The following is a 19,887-nucleotide window of genomic DNA, read 5'->3' as shown; positions in this document are numbered from 1 at the left end:
GGCGCATGTCGCCGAGCTCGGGCAGGTCAAGCAGGCGCCGTGCGCGTGCTGCCGGTGAGAGGGCGAAAGCGCCGAGGAGGAGCGTCTTCAGCGCGTCGTATTTGTCAGCAGCCGGCGGGTGCTGGAGGAGGCTCAAGGCGCGGGCCGCGGTGGTGGAACCGAGCGCCGCCACAACATGGTGGAAGCGGGTGTCGTCCGCGGTGATGCCTCGCAGGGCGAACTGGGAGTCCGCCTGGGCGAACCAAACAGCCGCGTGAGTCTCCCAGAAGGTAGGCAGTTTAAGCGTCACTGCCGTATCCATGTCGGTAGGTCACCAATGAAGGAACTGCGCTCCAACGCGAGTCGAAAGAATTGACGCGACCAAAGACGGAATTCGTCCGAGTTGCTTTATTGAAACAAAACAGCTCAGGTATTCTGACAAGCCCGTTTTTCGGGCAACAATATATATACACATTTATGTCGGGAAGTTTGCCCGGCAAAAGCTATACCGGGCATGCCCGGGTATCAAGGGCGAGCCTTGGAAAGGCGAGTCTGGACCTGCCCGGGCGTGTTTGGCTGCGGCCTGGCAAGTCGAGGCTGGGCGTGCCCGGGCGCTCTGGGCGAGCACTGGAAAGGCGATAGCGGGCATGCCCGGACGCTCTGGGCGAGCCCTGGAAAGGCGATAGCGGGCATGCCCGGACGCTCTGGGCGAGCCCTGGAAAGGCGATAGCGGGCATGCCCGGACGCTCTGGGCGAGCCCTGGAAAGGCGAGAGCGGGCATGCCCGGGAAAGACGAGACCGGGCGTGCCCGGGAGGTTCGGGCGTGCCCGGGAACAGTGAGTCCGGGCATGCCCGGGAGAGGCGCGTCTGGCCGTGTTCTGGCAAGGCGATTATGTACATCCAGCGGTAACCGCTACAAGAACATATAATAAAGGGAGCAGGAGACAAGAGGGGGAGAGAGAGGGAAACACAACAATATTGGGGAACACGGACATCAGGAGATCTGTGGAAGAGAGAGAGGGCTGGGGTGAGGTACATGGGATAAAGAAGATGGACACTACAAGGACTTTCAGGAAAGAAAACAGGGAATTTGAAGGAGGTGGATTAACGGGGGTAGAAAAGACCAAGGTTTTGGAGGGGGTAAACATATGAGATGGTGGTGAGTGAACAGCTGTTTTGAAGACCTTGAGGGCAGAGTGCGATTGAAGAAAGTGTGGGAGTTTGTTCCAGAGACGGGAATAAAGATGAATGAAAGAGTGATGGTGAGCAGTGTGTCTTGATTTTGGCAGTTTCACCAGAAGATGGTTGGCAGATATTGGGCATGCTGGAGGAATACTTGGGGGGGGGGGGGGGGGGTGCAGAGTACAGACAGAGCAGGAGGTGCAAGACCAGAGAGGAGTCAGTAGAAAATAGAAAGACCACCAACCTGTCTGCAATGAGAGAGTGAAAGGCCCCCAGAATCGGCTTCATCGCGGGAGTTCCAATGAATCTGAATCCTTGGTTTCTACAGCGTGAAGCCGAGCTACAGTCACATGAAAAAGTAAGTACACCCCATGTAAATTTTTGACTTTTTCAACATATTTCAACATACAGCTATTTGATCTTCACTTCAACAATATTGATAGATAAAGGTGATATAAAATAACAAATATCATGAAACATTTACATTTTGTAGTCCATTGTATAATTTAAATAAACATAAATGCAAATTTTGCATTTGGAAAAAGTAAGTTCACCCTTGGCTCTAATAGGTGGTATTGCCCCCTTTGGCAGAAACAACCTCAAGTAGGTGTTTCTTATAACTGTCTACCAGTCTCTGACATCGACTGGGAGAAATTTTACCCACTCCTCCATGCAGAATTCTTTCAGCTGTGCGATGTTTGAGGGGTTTCTTGCATGCACAGCTCGTTTCAAATCCCTCCACAACATCTCGATGGGATTTAGATCCGGGCTTTGACTTGGCCATTCCAGAACCCTCCATTTCTTTCTTTTCAGCCATTCCTTGGTGGATTTACTGGTATGTTTAGGGTCATTGTCATGTGGCTAGGTCCACCTTTGGTTGAGCTTCAACTTTCCAACAGATGGCCTCACATTATCCTCAAGCGTCCTCTGGTACAATGAAGAATTCATAGTGGATTCTATGTTGGTGAGCTGCCCAGGCCCTGAAGCAGCAAAGCTGCCCCAAACCATAATATTTCCACCACCATGCTTTACAGTTGGTATCAGGTTCTTGTGGTGAAATACTGTCTTTGGTTTTCCCCAAACATGTCTTCTGGTACTGTGGCCAAATAGCTCTGCCTTTGACTCATCTGTCCAGAGCACGTTGTTCCAGAAGTGCTGGTCTATGCCTAGGTGTTCATTGGCAAACTTTAGTCTTGCCCTGATGTTCTTTCTGGACAGCAAAGGTTTCCTCCTGGCACACCTCCCATGTAGATCAAATTTGTGTAGCCTCTTTCTAATGGTAGACTCGTGAACTTTGAGATCATCAGTGGCAAGAGCTACCTGTAGGTCCCGTGATGACATTCTGGGGTTCTTAGAGACTTCTTTCAGCATCTTGCTGTCTGCTCTCAGGCTGAACTTGCTGGGGCGGCCTGGCCTGAACAAGTTGGCAGTTGTTTGGAATCTTCTCCACTTGCAGATGATCTTCCGGACAGTCGAATGATTGATTTCAAATTGTTTGGAGATCTTTTTAAATCCCTTCCCAGACGCGTAGGCATCTATAACCTTCTTTCTGAAGGCCTCAGAGAGCTGTTTTGATCTAGGCATGGTGACGCCGCACACTTCAACAACAAAGAGCAAACCAAACTAAATGTCTGAGGTTTAAATATGACAGGTTCCTCCAAGATCCTCTCTAACAATGTTCTAATCATTTGCACCTGAGCTGGTGCACCTGATTCTAATTTTAGGTATTTGAAGTAGTGATAAATGTGGGGGTGTCCTTACTTTTTCCACATGCGAAATTTGCATTTATGTTTATTTAAATTATATAATGGACTACAAAATGTAAATGTTTCCTGATATTTGTTATATTATATCACCTTTATCTATCAATATTGTTGAAATGAAGATCAAATAGCTGTATGTTGAAATATGTTGAAAAAGTCAAAACTCTACTTGGGGTGTACTAACTTTTTCATGTGACTGTAGGTGTGAGGCAGGAGCACCAGCCGAGAGGAGAGAGCAGTACTCCATCAAGCTATGGATGAAGGCTTTGTAAGTGGTGAGCAGCTCAGTAGTGCCAAGGAAGGACTTCTCATGATGGAGAATGCCCAGTGATGGACTGGCTTTGGAGGTCAGCTTAGAAACGTGGTTTTCCCAGGAAAGATCATGGCAGATGGTGAAACCCAAAAGCTTGAGTGACAGAAATTATTGGAGAGGATTTTTGAGAAAGTAGATGGGAGGGCTGTCTGGTTTGGATTCGATTCTTCTTCGAGAGCTGTCTGGTTTGGATTCAAATCTTGATCTGTCTATCTGTTAGACTGGTACTTCTTTGGTACAGTGTTGCATCAATGAGTGTACCATCGCTTCGGATGGATGTTGATCTGGGGATTTGTCTGCCAGCATGTTAAAGATCATGTTAGGTGGATGCCAGCATGCCAACATGTTAGGTGGATGTTAAAGATCTCATGGAGTCTTTCGAGTTTCGATGAAGATTTTGCCAGTTATCGCTGGCTCCCTGAACGAATTACAAATTCCTGCTCTTACTAGTGCTGGGAAGGCAAATGCAAATCAGCCAGTGTAATCCTTGCCATGACACTGATGCAGCAGCACTGAAGCTATCCGTGGGCTCCACGCGACAGGAGAGTATTCAAAAGTAATATAGTACAAAAGGTTTTTTAAAATATTCCCTTTGCGTTTTGCTTTTGTAGAATTTAACTTTGTTTCATTTTCTGAGATTACGCCAGTTTCGTTTGAGATTCCCAGCACACTTCATAATATATCCGTCTTTTGCAGGTGTTGCTCCTGAAGATCTGTAATTGTACAATGGTAATGAATGTAGAACACCACGTGCTGTAAGGCTTCTAATTCTTCAATACAGTTTTAAAAGAGTACTGATCATGCATTAATGGTGGGACATCCGGTTGGGCCTCTAAGTGCTACAAAATGTAACATAGTTTGTCATTGTGGCCACCTGAAAATTATTTGCACAAACTGATGGAAACAACTGATCCCTCCTCACTCGATGGTGCACTAATTTTCCAGAATGCCTCGTAGCGAAACACTGATTTGATGGTGGCTGGCAAGATGGCCGAGAGGTACGCACACTCGCCTCTGAACCGTCTAGCCTGGGTTTGAATTCCGACCCAGCTATAAACTGTTATCACAATGTTCACAGGCAGGGGGATTCATCAATGTGTGTGCCATCCCTTGGAGGGATGTTAAACTTGGCGGTGTCCTTCGCGAAGAGTAAGTGAGCTCTCGCCGGCACCATGTCGAAATTCCAAATTCCTGCCCTAACCTACAGAGGGCATTGCATCAGTGGCACAGCTGTGCCCTCAGCCAATGATGCTGCCCTGCAGCCTCGTGCTGCATACGAATGAAGAAGACCGATGTGATTTCAATGGCTACTGGGTACGTCACAGGCGATTCCCTTGGGAATAGATCTTGAGTTACTCGCTGTGATATCCGGGCGAGTGAGGTTATTCTTGGGCGAATGCCATGTGATATCCACTCGATGGCAAGCAAACATAAGGAGACTCTGGGGAGACGTTCCAGCGACGTTAAGACGAATCACCCAGGATTTGCACAGATGGATTGTATCAGTGCGTGGACAGTTAAAACATTCTTGAAAACTCCCTCACTCCCTTCAATCCCACTCCTCCCTCCAGGTCTTTAAAACAGCTGTTCACCACCATCTCTTATCTTCCCCCATCCAAAACCTTGATCTTTTCTACCCCCGCTAATTCACCCCAGATCCACCTTGTTTGAAATTCCAACTTCTTTCCTGGAAGTCCTGGCAGTGTCCATATGTTTTATACCTCTCCCACCGCCCCCTTCCCATGCCCCCCCCCCCAAAGCCCTCGCCCTCTCTCAGATCTCTCGATGTCTCCATGTCTCTCGGTCCCTGCTCTCAAATGTTGTGTTTGTGTCCTTCCCCCTCTCTCCCCATCTTGTCTACCGCTCCCGATGTTATATGTTTTATGTGTCGGTTTGTCTTTCTGTGTGATTAATGTTCGCTCTTTCACGAGCCTCGATCTTGTATCCAAAAAAAAAAAAAACAAACAAAAAAAAAAAACCGCAATTTCTGGTTATTTTCTCTTACAAGAACTGACTTTTCCTTGGCAGAGTCTCTTACTAATACCAGACGGATTTACCGTACTTACCATGCGTTTTGCCAGGTTTATCCACAATCTAAAGTAAAACAGCCATCTTATTCTCATGATACAACTAAGTGTGGGTGATACTCGTATATTTACAGGATGTGGTCTAATGATCTGTTGAATCTTACAAGCAATATCAGTTCCTGGTTCTATTAGTTTCTGCTTCTAACAATCGCTATTTATGTTTTTAACAAACGTGCATTTGATGGTTTAATGAAAAGGTTGCAATATTTCTGGTGTTCCATACATACAGTGCCTTCAGAAAGTATTCACACCCCTGTGACTTTTTTCACATTTTGTTGTGTTTTTTCCTGAATTTAAAATGGATTAAATTGAGATTTTTTTGTCACTGATCTACACATAATACCCCATAATGTAAAAGTGGAATTTTGTTTTAAGAAATTTTTACAAAATAATTAAAAATGAAAAGCCGAAATGTCTTAAGTCGATAGGTATTCAACCCCTTTGCTATGACATTCCAAATTGAGCTCAGGTGCATCCAATTTCCTTTGATCATCCTTGATATGTCTCTACAACTTCATTGGAGTCCACCTGTGGCAAATTCAATTGATTGGACATGATTTAGAAAGAAACACACCTTTCTATATAAGGTCCCACAGTTGACAGCATGTCAGAGCAGAAACTCTACCATGAAGTCCAATAAACTGTCCATATAACTCCAGGATAGAATTGTGAGGAGGCATAGATCTGGGGAAGGGTATAAAACAATTTCTAGAGCGTTGAAAGTTCCCAAGAGCATAGTGAGCTCCATCACTAGGAAATGGAAACAATATGGAACTACCCAGACTCTTCGTCGAGCTAGCTGTCTGAGCAAACTGGGCAACGGGGCAAGAAGGGCCTTGATCAGGCAGGTGACCAAGAACCCAATGACCACTCTGACAAAGCTACAGAGTTCCTTGGCTGATGAACCTGCCAGAAGGACCAGAGTATCTGTAGAACTTCACAAATCTAGGCTTTATAGAACCTGCCTCAGAGTGCAAAAGACCTCATACTGCAGCGAAGATTTACATTTCAGCAGGACAATGATCCCAAGCACACAGCCAAATCAACACTGGAACGGCTTCAGAACAAGAATGTGAAAGTCTTGAATATTACTGTTCACCGATGCTCCACATCCAACCTGACAGAACTTGAGAATGGGAGAAACTCTCCAAAGCCAGATGTGCAAAGCTGATACATACATATCCAAGAAGATTCGAAGCTGTATTCGCTGCCAAAGGCACTTCTATGACGTATTGACTCAGGGGGTTGAATACTTATGTAAATTCGATATTTCTGTATCTAATTTTTAATTGTTTTGTAAAAATTGCAAAAGAAAAAATCCACTTTGACATTATGGGGTATTATGTGTCGATCAGTGACAAAAAATATCAGTTTAATCAATTTCAAATTCAGGCTGTAACAGAACAAAATGTGAAAAAAAGTCTAGTTGTGTGAATACTTTCTGAAGGCACTGCGTGTGTGTCATTTTATGAGAATGCAATATTGCTTTAGTTTTTTATTATTGTTGTATAATTCTGCGCAATGTAATCACGCAGGCAGCTCCTCACCCGACTGCATTGCATCGCCTGCAACCGGCCTGTGCAAGTTCAACGTGCTCCGTAAGTTTGCCTTCAACTTTCCGCAAGCCTGTTCTTTCACTTTTCATGATCAAGATGCATTCTCTCAAAGCCATCTTCTTCCATTCCATTCATTGTGCCTCACCCTTCACTTTCCTTGGATGAACAAGAGAATTGCGTGCTGTCTGTGTCGAAAGGTGTTTGCCACCGCTCATCAGCTTCACGCCGACGGTGCTTTTTATTATTATTAACACAACAGGGGAAGGAAGGGCTGAGGCCAAAATCAAGAGGGGTCTCCTGAGTGAAAAAGCAAAACAAGACCGAAAGTCTAACATCGGCGTAGCCGGCCTTGTTCGATGCTTTAGTTGAGGAGGATTGTATAACCTGGGTGGAGATACCAGTTAGCAAATAATGTAAGTATTGAATTTTATTCAATAAGTTCCACATTCCTGTGCCACCTTCAGTCGAAAGTCAGGCTCGATGGTTCGCGAAGGACTTGGCAAAATATGTACCCAGTCTGAATGTTTCTATATCCAGTCAATGGCAAAACTGCAAATGCGGAATCGGCGAATGTCACAGATAGAAACCCTTACGTCATTTCCTCATTCTGCATTAAGTTCAATATCTCTATATTTTCATTCCAAACAGCATCATTCATCATTCCATTCACAAATTAATACTATAGTATTAAGATTTATTTATTTTTTCCCCTTTTTAAGGCCATTTTCCCTGCTAGAGCAGGGGTTAGCCTTGCGGGCCCGATGACAATCATCATGGTTCCCATTTTGAGGCAATGTTTTAATGCCTCTGCGGACAAAGTCGCCGTAGACATTATGTTTTCGGGTTGTCCGTCCGTCTGTCCGTCCGTCCGTATATCCGTCCTGGCTAAACCTCGTTTTTCTCAGCAACCATATGTCCGATTGAGACGAAACTTTCAGGGTAGGAGTGACACCCATGCAGAATGTTTTTATGATAATTATGACATCATAGGTCACGTGGTATGGCAGCCATATTGGATGAAAAGCAAGTAATTAAAAAATCATTTCATGGAAACCGCTGAATGGAAAAATTTGAAACTTGGCACATTGTCAAGTACTCCCAATGGGGAACAAAAGCATGCTAATGATGACATCATAGGTGAAGTGGTATACCAGCCAAAAAGGTTTTAATGAAATTCTTTATCCTAAAAATCTGAAATTGCATGCACATGATCTATGACCCATTTGTATTGAAATATTAAATTGATGACATAATAGGTCACATTGTTTGGCAGCCATTTTGGATTGAAGGAAAATATTAAATAATTATATGTCTGAAACCGTTCACCCTATTGATGCGAAATTTTACAAATATCATCTAACAGCACTGTTGCATATAGTTGGAAAATGATGATGTCATATGTCACGTGGTTTGGCAGCCATCTTGGACAGAAAAACGAACCTTATCCGATCAACACGAAACTTTACAAACGTGATCCACTACCCTATATGCAGAGTGATGGCATCTCCCCATTGTGGGACTATGCGGAGGCATATTGGCGACACAGTCGCTTTGTTCTAGTTTTTTATTATGGCTGGACGCCCTTCCTGACACCAACCCTTTAGTCGCCTCTTACGACACGCAGGGATACGATGTACCTATTCTAAACCGGGGCACACATCAGCAAATAGTACGTGTTAATCTATCAAAATATAATATTAAAACACAACTGTATTGAGATATTATCAAACCAGCGAACCTTCGTCATCTGTTCACTTCTGGATTCGGGAGCAAGGTCCGTGTCGTTTGCATTTCAAAATCATAATTGTATTGTAGAATTTCTGAAACCTCATATTTACCTTAAGACACCCGCTGGGACCCCAAAACATTCCACAGAAGGTTATTATATTTCCTTTTCGTAAAATATGCAACTGTTATGGTTTCTCAATGCTGTCCCCCTGTCATGTGACCAGATCAGCTCTGATTAGTGGATGTTTGTGAGGGCCATACATACATATATACATACACCGGCTGAACAGATAAGCGCTGTTCCAGACGGCATTGCTCTATGGGCTACCCCGTAAAAATCAAGATGGGAAAATGTAATAATTCAATGACATCTAGACAATTGATTTGTGACTTGAATTGTTGCAAGTTGATAGAAGTCAGAATCATACTGCTTTTGTTCTGTTCTTCCAAATAAAGGTAGTGCAGTTCATAAGGGGGGGGGGGGGGGGGGAGGGTAATGAAGGAAGGGTGATGAAGAAAGGGTGACAATTCAAAACTAGACTGATATTGCAAACACCGCAAAGAGGAGGAGGGACAGAAACAGAGTTTGACAGACCACTGACTGGAGTAGTAGTGAAAGAAGAGGCACTGGGGGGACTGCTCAATGGTGGGCCAAAGGTTGGAAATGGCGAGACAAAATATGATAATTAATCAGTCGGACAGTCTTGGCTTGGATGCGATCCAAAATACTGCTGCCTTGGATATGACTTGGGATTTGTCGAGAGAGTTGTTAGTTTGTTAGCGGGGTTGTTAGTAGCTGTGTGGAGGTCATTGATAAAAATAAGAAAGAGGAAGATTGAGATGACAGAACCTTGATAAACACCAGGATTAACGTGGTGGGGGTCAGAGATTGCATAATCAATGCAGATAGAGATATATTGCCCAACGCGGAAGCTGCAAAACCAGGAGATGAGCTGAGGTTAAATACCATGCATTGGGACATTTGCTCAGAGATTTTTGTGACAGAATATGTCAAAGGCGTTGCTGAGGTCCAGTGAAACAACTCTATTTTCTCTGAAGTGCTCAAGAGCTGAAGACCATTCATTGGCAACCTAGGACAGGAACTCACCAGTGGACCTGGCTTTGCAGATGCCATACTGGTTGGCATTGAGGAGAAAGTAGGATGATTTAAGGTGGATTAAAAGTTGTTTATAGATGAGAGAATCCATGATGTTGGCGATATTGGAGGTCAAGGCGATTGGACGGTAATTGGAGGAATCATACTTGTTGCCATTCTTTTGGACAGGGCAGACATAGGCGTGCTTCTCGGAGGTTGGATAAATACTGGTACCGTAGTGGAGGTCGAAAAGCTTGGAGAAATTTGGAGCAAGTTTTGGAGTGCAGTGTTTGAGGACAACAGCAGGAATGCCATCTGGACCATTGACTTTATTGGTGATGAGGGAGAGCAGGGCTTGGTGGACATTGCAAGTGGAAAATTTGACAGGCATGAGGATATTGGATTTATGAAAAGCAGGAGGGGTTCTATTGGAATCATTCAGAGTTGAGTTGGCTGTGAAATGAGAGGCAGAGGTGTTGGCTTTGGATTTAGGAGAGCTGGAGACTGAGCCATCAGGGTTTTGGAGAGGAGGACAAGATGATTCACAGAAGTTGGTGTAGATGTGCTTCGCCAAAGATCAGAAAGCACAACTGCTGTTGTGGAGAGAGAGAGAGAGGAGAATTTGTCAGAGTTCTACTGTATAAAGATGGGTTTTGGCAGTGGTGATGATCTACTTGCAGTTGTTGCAGGCAGCCACATAATCACTTTGGTGATGCGAAGGTGAAATTTTCTGGGCTTTGTGGAGGTGCTTTTCACTAAGACAGAAGAAGCGCAATGATGGGAGAACTACAGTATGTACGGGATGAGGCTTTTCCACATTTGAATGAGGAGGGTATGTGATGGGAATACTGAGAAGGATGATTTCATTGGTTTGGCCTGCTTCAGTAGAAGGATCAGAGGAGGAACAGGAGTAATGTTAGGGGTAGTTGCAAAAGATTGGCAAAAGTCGTCACAGTTTGCGAAGTCATCATGTCACAGGTTGCAGGAAGTATACTGAGAATGCTGATACAGCTCGAAGGGATGGTAGATGATATTGAGGCAGTAATCAGAGGATCCCATGGGTGCAGCAACAAGGATATTAGTGTAAAGATGAAGTTTGGAAGTGAGAAAAAAAATCCAGACTGTTTGAGATGTTTGGAGGAGCAGTCAGGAATACGGGTGAGTTCAGAGATAAGTTGGCAGAGGTCATTGAGGATAGTAAAGGCTTCAACTTCAGTCACACACGAGTCAGTGCAAGTAGTGGAAAGCCTGGAAGAGTTGTGGATATTGAAATCCCCAAGAATGATGATTTGAGAAGTTGCAGAAGATTGGTTGATTTTTCTCATTACAGGTTGTGAGGCGGTCAAGGAGCTGCGTCTGATTGCCAGAGTTGGGAGGGTGGTGGAGGCCACAGATGGATTTATTGAGACTGACAAGGGAGACGTTGAACCAGAGAAGTTGAAAATCATAGTTGAAAGCTTGCCTCTGCTATTTGTCATCGAACAAAGCGCAGTCAGCGATCTTGTTGACAATTCAAGTGTTTTTGCGATGTATTAGTGATGTGGCATGTAAGGGCGCCATACATCTAAATTACTTGTATCCCACGGTGTCCTTCGCGAATAGCAGGCAAGCTATCCTACATGGGGCAATTCTTCAGTGGCACAGCCATGCTCCCATAAATGATGCAACCAGCAGTCACAGGCTACTTACTATTATTTATTGAGAAATGGCAGAATTTTGATTGCCCCTGTCAATTCGCCCACCATATGCTCGAAACATGCCCAATACCTACCTTTCCCTTACTCAAATCTCCTCCCAACCTCACCCTGCCTTCTCTTTGCTATCCTCTCTCCTTACATCCGTGCTCTCAATTCTATTATTCTCAATCTCTGTGCCCCCCACCCCTCCAATTCTCAACCCAACCTGCACCCAACCTTCCTGGCCATGTGCACATAATAAATAGGCCCTAACTGTACATGACCTATTTTGAGTTGTATGAAGCTTCCAATGTATTTTGTGCTTTTCTTTCACCCAGACCTCTGATCACAGTTCCGAATGCACGTGGTTTCCCCGCAACGCGTACCGCTCGTCCTCATACAGTGTATGACATTGAGCACATACGCCAACACGCTCGTAGGTGAGAACACGTTCACCCATCAAAGATCCACCGCTGTGATCATTTGGAGACTGAAGTCGTTGTCACTTTAAACGGATATTTTAGAGCCATGTTGTTTTTGCAAAACAACCCAGCTTTGCCTTCCACTGTGTCTGTGTTTGTTTATGGCGTGTACAGATCAATGTTCTGGTCTTCAACCACAATATGAACACATTTGAACAAACCAGAAAACCAACTCAAGCCTCAAAACATGTGTTGATAAATTATTGTGCGCAGTATAGAAGGAGGGATAACTCTGTACGTCAACCTTTCATTATTCTGCATTGGATTGAGATGTTGCAACACGGATAATCCAAACATTGGAGGAAAAATCTGAATTTTTAAAAATGCATCTTCGGAGGAGGGAGATTCATTGAGTTAATTCTTGAGATTAAAGTTAAATGGGGATAATATTGTTGAAACATTGCAATAAGAGTGAACGGATAGAAAGCCAAGATTGGAACGGCTTGAAGTTCATCTAATATATATATCCAGTGCCTTCAGAAAGTACGAGTATTTACACCGCTTAACTTTTTCACATTTTGTTGTGTTACAGTGGATCACCTCCTCTTTCCTTTATAAGGGGTTCAAGTCAATGCTCTTACATGTTCCACAGATGCTCGAATGGTTGTCCAGTGGGTTACAGGGTTAAATTGAGATTTTCTGTCACTGATCTACACAACATACCCCATAATGAAGTGCATTTGGAAGCGATTACAGCTTTGAGTCTTCTTGGGTGTGTCTGGATCAGCTTTGCACATCTCGATGTGGGGAGTTTCTCGCATTCTTCCTTGCATATCTGCTCAATCCTTCTCAAGTTGGACGAGGAGTGTTGGAGAACAGCAATCTTCAAGTCTTTCCATAGATTCTCAATGGAATACAAGTCTGGGCTTTGGCTGGGCCACTGAAGGACTTTCATGTTATTGTTCTGATGCCATTCCAGTGTTGCTTTGGCTGTATGCTTGGGGTCATTGTCCTGTTGGATTGTAAATCTTCACTACAGTCCAAGGTCTTTTGCACTCTGAAGCAGGTTCTCCTCAAGGATTGGCTTGTATTTGGTTCCATTTATTGTTCCCTCTATCCTTGCAAGTCTCCCAGTCCCTGCCACTGAAAAGCATCCCCATAGTATGATTCTGCAACCACTATGCTTCACGGTAGGGATGATGCTAGATGGGTGATGAGCTGCGCTTGGTTTCCACTAGACATCGCGCTTTGCATTCAAGCGGCAAAGAGTTCAATTTTCATCTCATCAGACACAGCATCTTTTGCCTCATGCTCTCAGTCTTTTACGTGCCATTTTGTAAACTCCAGGCAATCTGTCCTGTGCCTTTTTTCTTCCGTCTGGCCACTCTCCCATAACGTCTTGATTTGTGAAGTGGTACAGAGACTTATCCTTCCGGCAGGTTCTCCCATCTCAGCCAAGGAACTCTGTAGTTCCGTCAGAGTGGTAATTTTGTTATTGGTCACCTCCCTGACCAAGGTCCTTCTTGCCCGGTTGCTCAGTTTGGTCAGACAGCCAGCTCTAGGAAGAGTCTGGCTGGTTCCATATTCCTTCCATTTTGTAATGATGGAGCTCATTGTGCTCTTGGGAACTTTCAACAATCTAGAAATTATTTTATACCCTTCCTAGAAATTACATCAGATCTATGCCTTCAGATCTATGCCTCCTCACAATTCTAATTCTGAGCTCTACGGACAGTTCCTTGGACTTCATGGTAGAGTTTGTGCTCTGACATGCACTGTCAACTGTGGGACCATTTATACAATGGTGTGGTTCTTTCTAAATCATGACCAATCAATTGAATCAGCCACAGGTGTAGGTACTCCATTGAAGTTGTTGAGATATCTCAGATGATCAGAGGAAATTAGATGCACCTGAGCTCAATTTGGAGTTTCATAGTAAAGGGGTTGAATACTAATTGACTCAAGACATTTAAGCCTTTAATTTTAAATTAATTTGTTAAAATTTCTCAAAGGAAATTCCACTTTGACATTATGGGATATTATGTGTAGATCAGTGACAAAAGAAAATCTCAATTTAATCCATTTTAAATTGAGGCCGTAACAACAAAATGTGAAAAACGTCAAGGGATGTGAATACTTTCTGAAGGCACTGTGAAGGAGAGTTTGTACCTATTTGTCCATTTCCATATGCTTGAAAAACTAAAAAAAACTACTGAACCAAATCCAACCAAATTTTGCATGTTGCCTAAGGGTACCCCAAGTATGGTTTATATTGGGGTAGCATGTCTGAGGGAGGGGAATCAGGATAGGGGGAAGACTCAATTATCTCTATGTAAATGTATATCATATAGCACCACCTATTGTTATTACAAATCCTCTTCTTCTTATGTAAAGAAAGTTAAAACAACTTGATAATACGTGTTATGGTGATGTTGAAATCTGAGTTAAATTATTTTAAAATTGTCAATTTCACTCATTTTAAGCAAAGGTTCAAACCAAAGAATCCAACATTGAGCTTCGTAGAGAAGTGGAAGTGATTCTAGCAAGCATCATATATAAGTAGCCAATTCAATATATGACTAATCAATGCTTTTCTCTTTTTATTCCTTGGTAGCGATCGTGATTTGGGAGATTATGCATATTGGGCCTCCATGAAAATGGGTGGAACGGCTCGCCGCTGTATAAGAACAGCCGCCCCCTCAGCCTGGGGGAAAGTTCCGAACCAGCAAGCATCGCACATCCAATACAAGGTCACGACTTGCTGTGATGCCTGTTATTGACTCATCACTTACATCAAGGAAGGTTCAGGGGTGAAATGCTGGATGTTACAGTGGGGTAAACTGTCAAAGTTATGTAGATGAATGTAAGTAGATAGTTACTGTTGAGGTACTTAGAAAATCTAAACAACAAAGTGTAGACGTTTTACACAGTGGATAAGATGGAAAAGGGTAATATGGAATTTTGGGGAATATGGATCTTCATAGAGTGTGTTTTAATTGCTAATATATTTTAAATCTAGTGAATAATGGGGAAAATCGTGTGGATTATAATAACAATCTGTTCACTTACAAGGACCTTCGATGCTGGAAGCTATAGTTGTTAGTCCGTGCTCTATCCTTTTTAATGTTGAGCATCCAGCAAGTCTGGTGTTGTCTTAGCGGTTAGGGTGCAGGCTTGGGATCCTAGGATCCTGGGTTCGAATCCCGGTTGATCGCTGAATTAACGCCAGGGGGGTTGACTCAGCCTGTCATCTTTCCGAGGTCGGCAAATTGAGTGCCAGCTCACTGGCAATTCCCTGTGTGTCGCAAGAGGCGACTAACAGGGTTGGCGGCAGGAAGAGCATCCGGCCATAAAACATTGCTTCAAAATGGGGACCACGGTGCCCAAAAAAGGCCAACCCCTGCTCTGTGGGGGAAAAATGACCTCTAAAGTTGGTTCATCAAGCAAGGAAGCAGCGCATACCATTTTAAAGTCTTTGGTATGATTCGGCTAGAGTTCGATCCACTGATCTCCCATACTCGGAGCGGACGCTCTAGCAGCCACCGAGGCTGGTAAATTAAGACATTGATAGACACGGTCCATCTAGGCCAGGGTGCTTAAGAATTAGAAAAGCCCTTCAGAAATCCATATTCCCCTGTTTTTTCCAATTATAGTAGAAAAGCAAAGGACCAGAAGTAGCAGGGATAAATGAAGAAGGTCATTGTGAATGAAAAACAATCTTTCGCATTTTCAGTGGCAATTCCTCATGAAATGTATATTCCTCGTCATTGACTGCATATTGAAATACATCGGCGTATGCTCTGCTAATGTTTTCAGCCATTTACTTGTTGCAATAACAATGAGGTGGACATCCTGGGTGTGGATGGACATATCTACAAAGGCAGGCTGGACACCGTGACACCGGACAGGAGCCAAGACGTGTCTAAGAGTTCAAGTACGTGCTTTGTAGCAAAAGTGTGTCCTCACAAGACTTTGGACAATTGGTCAGTGTGACTGATGCGTCATTTTACCACAATGCATAAATGATTTTGCTGGGATCATAAGCCTTTGAACCAGTTACAACCTGATGAGGCTCGATCCTTGGTTCATTGATTTGAGGTGTTTTTTTGTTTCGTATTGCTTGACAAAAGCATTTTTTCCCTTCTAAAATAAGTCAAGACTGCACTGAAGTATTTGAAAGAGAGTGGCAGACAGGAAATTGGCGAGGAGATAAGCAAGTATAGAAAAGTTTACGAGTGTATGTTTAAGATACCATGAGATGACACAGGCAGCAGTGTTGAAGTGCGAGAGGGAAGAGGATGAAACATCTGACAGAAGGAGCCACTTCCAACAAAAACAAACACAACAGGCATTTTAAGGCCATTTTCCCTGCTAGAGCAGGGGTTAGCCTTGCGGGCCCAATGACAATCTTCTCTTATTTTGTCCTATTTTCTGCATCTCCCCTTGTTAACCCCTTGACCGCATTTCTTCTTCCACCACCTTTAGCCAAGTCTTTCTCGGTCTTCCCCGTCCTCTACTTCCTTCTACATTCATTTCCATCACTCTTCTCAACCAGTCACTTTCATCCTTCCTCAACACATGACCAAACCATCTCAACCTGTTCCTCTTCACAGCATCAATCACAGGCTCTATTCCCATCATCTTTCGCAATTCATCATTTGTCTTCCTCTCTCTTAACGATACTCCGCACATCCACCGAACCATTCGCATTTCCACCCTTTCCAGCCTTCGTTGCTGCTCTACGTTCATTACCCATGTCTCGCTTCCATAAATCATAACGCTTCTCACACATGCAGCATACACCTTTCCCTTCAGCTTCAACGGCACTCCCCTTCTCGTCAGCACGTCACTCAGTTCCCGAAACATCTTCCTTGCACTTCTCACTCCAGCAACCGTTGCCGAATGTGATCCACCTTCTCCATTCAGCATGTCTCCGAGGTAGCAAAATGTTTTCACACCTTCCAGCTTCATGCCGTCTCCAAGACCCAACTCAACATTTCCTCCATCTCCATCTCCCTCTGTGCACACCTTACATTTGAATGTAGCTGCCACACTGGTTAATGACCCTCTCAGACCACCACATTTTTGATGAACCCACTCAGCGCACATTGTACATTGAATGGCGTTCACTCCGACAGTCCGACATCCTTCCTGCTCACAGCACACGGCCACTTCCCAGTTCTTTCCACCTCACCACATGCTTTACCATTTGTCATCACCTTCGTTTTTCTGATATTCACCTTCAGACCTTTTGTCTCCATACATTCCTTCCACTTGTTCATCTTATCCTTCAGTCCATCCATACTTTCTGCAGTCAACACCAGATCATCTGCATACAACTCCCACGGTAAACCCTCCTTTACATTAGGAGTCACTTCCCAGACAAAATAAATGTTTCAGGAAATAATGTGGGTGAGGATCAAGTGGACCTTTGGGGAGTTACTGGAAAAATCATATGCAGACAGTGGGGGCGGGAGGGGGAGATTGGTGGACAGGGGATGGACAGAGAAAAAAAGCCAGGAGGGTATAGAGTCACATGAGAAGAGATGCTTTCCCTATTGTGCTGCACATTGGGATGAAGGGGAAATGAGTCCTATGCCCTTCCCCATATTGGTCCCCAACTGCATGCACAGCTGACACTTCAGCCTTATGGGGAATATTAATGTCCTTGTCAGATGATGCCCATGGCAGATCTATAAGGGCAGGTGTGAGGGGGTAAGTAAGGAGTTTTCGTCATTATAAGGTGGTGAAATGGGAAGGGGGGGGGGGGGGGTGGGTAACTACAGTTTAGAAAGGGGTAACTACAGTTTACAACACTACAGAAAGGGGGTAACTACAGTTTACAACCTTGCTTGTGGGTTTTCTAGACTACTTTACTCTGCGGCCCAGTACAGGTACACTTATGAACAACATTCGCTTTAGCGTGCTTAAAGTTGTGCAAAAACTGGTTATGGCCTGTGATCCCTGCCCACCCCCCACCCTACCACACACACACACACACACACACACACACACACACACACACACACACACACACACACACACACACACACACACACACACACACACACACACACACACACACACACACTGCGGGACCACCTCACCCATCCTTATCATGTTACAATCCAGTTTGCGAGACATATTAAATTGAGGTGCTCTGCTCTCCTAATGGTCTGCGTTGTGGACTGCAGGTGAATCTTTGTTCATGCCTCCAACACACTTACCTCGATTATACGATGCAGACTTAGATGAATATCCATCACAAAGAGAAGGTGAGCAGGAGGATACTGCACGCTCTTGGCAAACTCCCACCAATGTGCACAGACCTCAAAACAGTAAGATTTCTTTATTCTTCTTACCAAATCACCAAATACCCAATATCCATCTGTACTTGAAACATTTTACACACTGCTTGCTTCCTTCCATGTTTAATGCTCTCTTCCTCCTAGATGACGTGTTTATGTTGCTTTAGTCACCTGCGAGGTTTGCGAGGGTGTAAATCTCTATGGTTCTATGGTTTCTGTTACTTGCTCAGGGGTATTCAGGCTCAGGTCATGGGCACAAAATAATTACCCTCACACGAGTATTATTAATTAAATAATTAGTGTCCCCCCCAAAGAATGAGTCCGGAACTGGAAAAAAGAAATTGGCTTTACAGTTATTGAAATAATTTGGGGGTTTAAAATAAATAAATAAATAAATAAAAGCCGAAGAGCACTCTCCGCCCAAACACCAACACCAGTGATCGTCTGTGGCCCCTGATAATTTGGTTTATCATGATGGTGCAATATATTTTAATCTACAAAGTTTGATGAAAGTCTCAAGTAATGTTTTGAACTCGTACTTGGCAGGATCTTCATCCGACACGCCAGGCTTGAATTATTCTTTGAAAATGAAACTGATGAGCATATGTGATCTCTCTCACAAATATATCACTCATCGTCTTTTAAATGGTTGCAACTTACACACATCTAGTCATGGACTTTCAGTCACCTGTTAAAAACTATTGGAGGATAAACAGCCTAAAAATGTGGGGGGAGGGGGAAGGGAACACTCGAGAAAAGCAAAGTTGATCTTCAAAAAGTTTGAATCGGAGAGAGAAGTGATTTGATAGATTATTGTAATCGTCCACTTTGTGTACCCTTTTCCAGGCATCCATACAGCTTAAAGCAGTCTGGATCGTGGGGACCTCTATCCGTACAGTCTGGTGTCCTCACATCTGAGACTCAAGGGACCAAAAGCCAGAAGTAGGATCTAAACAAGAGCTCGAGTTTGAAAGTTGAAGCTGAACAAAGATTCATTTTAAACCATCACACCGATTCCCTGGGGCCATTTCCAGTGAATGAATCAGGATATGATGGAGCTACATGAACAGGGAAAGTTTGGGTTCATTTGGAAGAGAACTACAAATCTGTCATAAAACCATATAAGTGTCTTCAACAATGAGAAGTTCAGTGTTTTACAGAATTGTCAAATAGTTTCTTCTTTAGTCCAGAGAGGTTTGCAGGCGTGGGTCATCATAGGAGCATTATATACATCCTCGGCTTGTCAGGAAAGTTGTTGCATGCACAAGTAACCCGTTTTCTAAAGATGATTCAGGATTTTCACAGGTTGTTTAGTATTTACTTGTGTGTGTGTGTGTTTGTGGATATCCCCTCAAATGTTTTCCTACTCCTTGTGCTTCTACAGCTACTTGTGTTGTAATGAGCACATTATCTTAGACACTTGGAAAGAGAAGACCAAAGACAAAGAAACATGAATTGCTTGAGATTAACAGCTTGCACTGCTATTTTTTTTTGACGTTGCCGTCAAATAAAATCGACACCGGGTCGCCATTTTGTTTGCTTTTTCCTGTTATCATCTATCCTTGTTAAAATGTTAAAAGGTGCCACAATCCAAGTGTTCGTCAAGGTCCAGGTGTTCAGACGTTTTTGGCTTGGTCAGCAGCATCGTTGGTGGGAGCTTGGTGACTGGGTTGATCCCAAAAGGCAGAGCAGAGCTGGTGGAACAGAGCCGATGGAACGGAGTTGGCAGTACTGAGCGCTGGGTGAACAAGCAATGCATGCGCGGTGCAGGGCACAT

General features: G+C 43.9%; 1 protein-coding gene across 1 annotated transcript in view; it reads left to right on the top strand.

The window, feature by feature from the left end:
• LOC137417532 (uncharacterized) overlaps positions 1-19,640 on the top strand; it is a 98,018-nt gene extending 78,378 nt beyond the window's left edge. The window contains exons 13-18 of the mRNA XM_078786020.1: positions 6,860-6,922; positions 11,719-11,820; positions 14,417-14,552; positions 15,619-15,736; positions 17,997-18,077; positions 18,957-19,640. Coding sequence (XP_078642146.1) covers positions 6,860-6,922; positions 11,719-11,820; positions 14,417-14,552; positions 15,619-15,736; positions 17,997-18,077; positions 18,957-18,973 — 517 coding nt within the window. The 3' untranslated portion in view covers positions 18,974-19,640. The remainder of the gene's footprint in view (positions 1-6,859; positions 6,923-11,718; positions 11,821-14,416; positions 14,553-15,618; positions 15,737-17,996; positions 18,078-18,956) is intronic.
• Positions 19,641-19,887: the final 247 nt, after the last annotated feature.

This window comes from Myxine glutinosa, chromosome 10, assembly GCF_964187855.1.
Source record: "Myxine glutinosa chromosome 10, kmMyxGlut1.1, whole genome shotgun sequence".
Lineage (NCBI taxonomy): Eukaryota > Metazoa > Chordata > Myxini > Myxiniformes > Myxinidae > Myxine > Myxine glutinosa.
The sequence above is the reverse complement of the archived record's forward strand: the minus strand, read 5'-3'. Positions and strand labels throughout refer to the sequence as shown.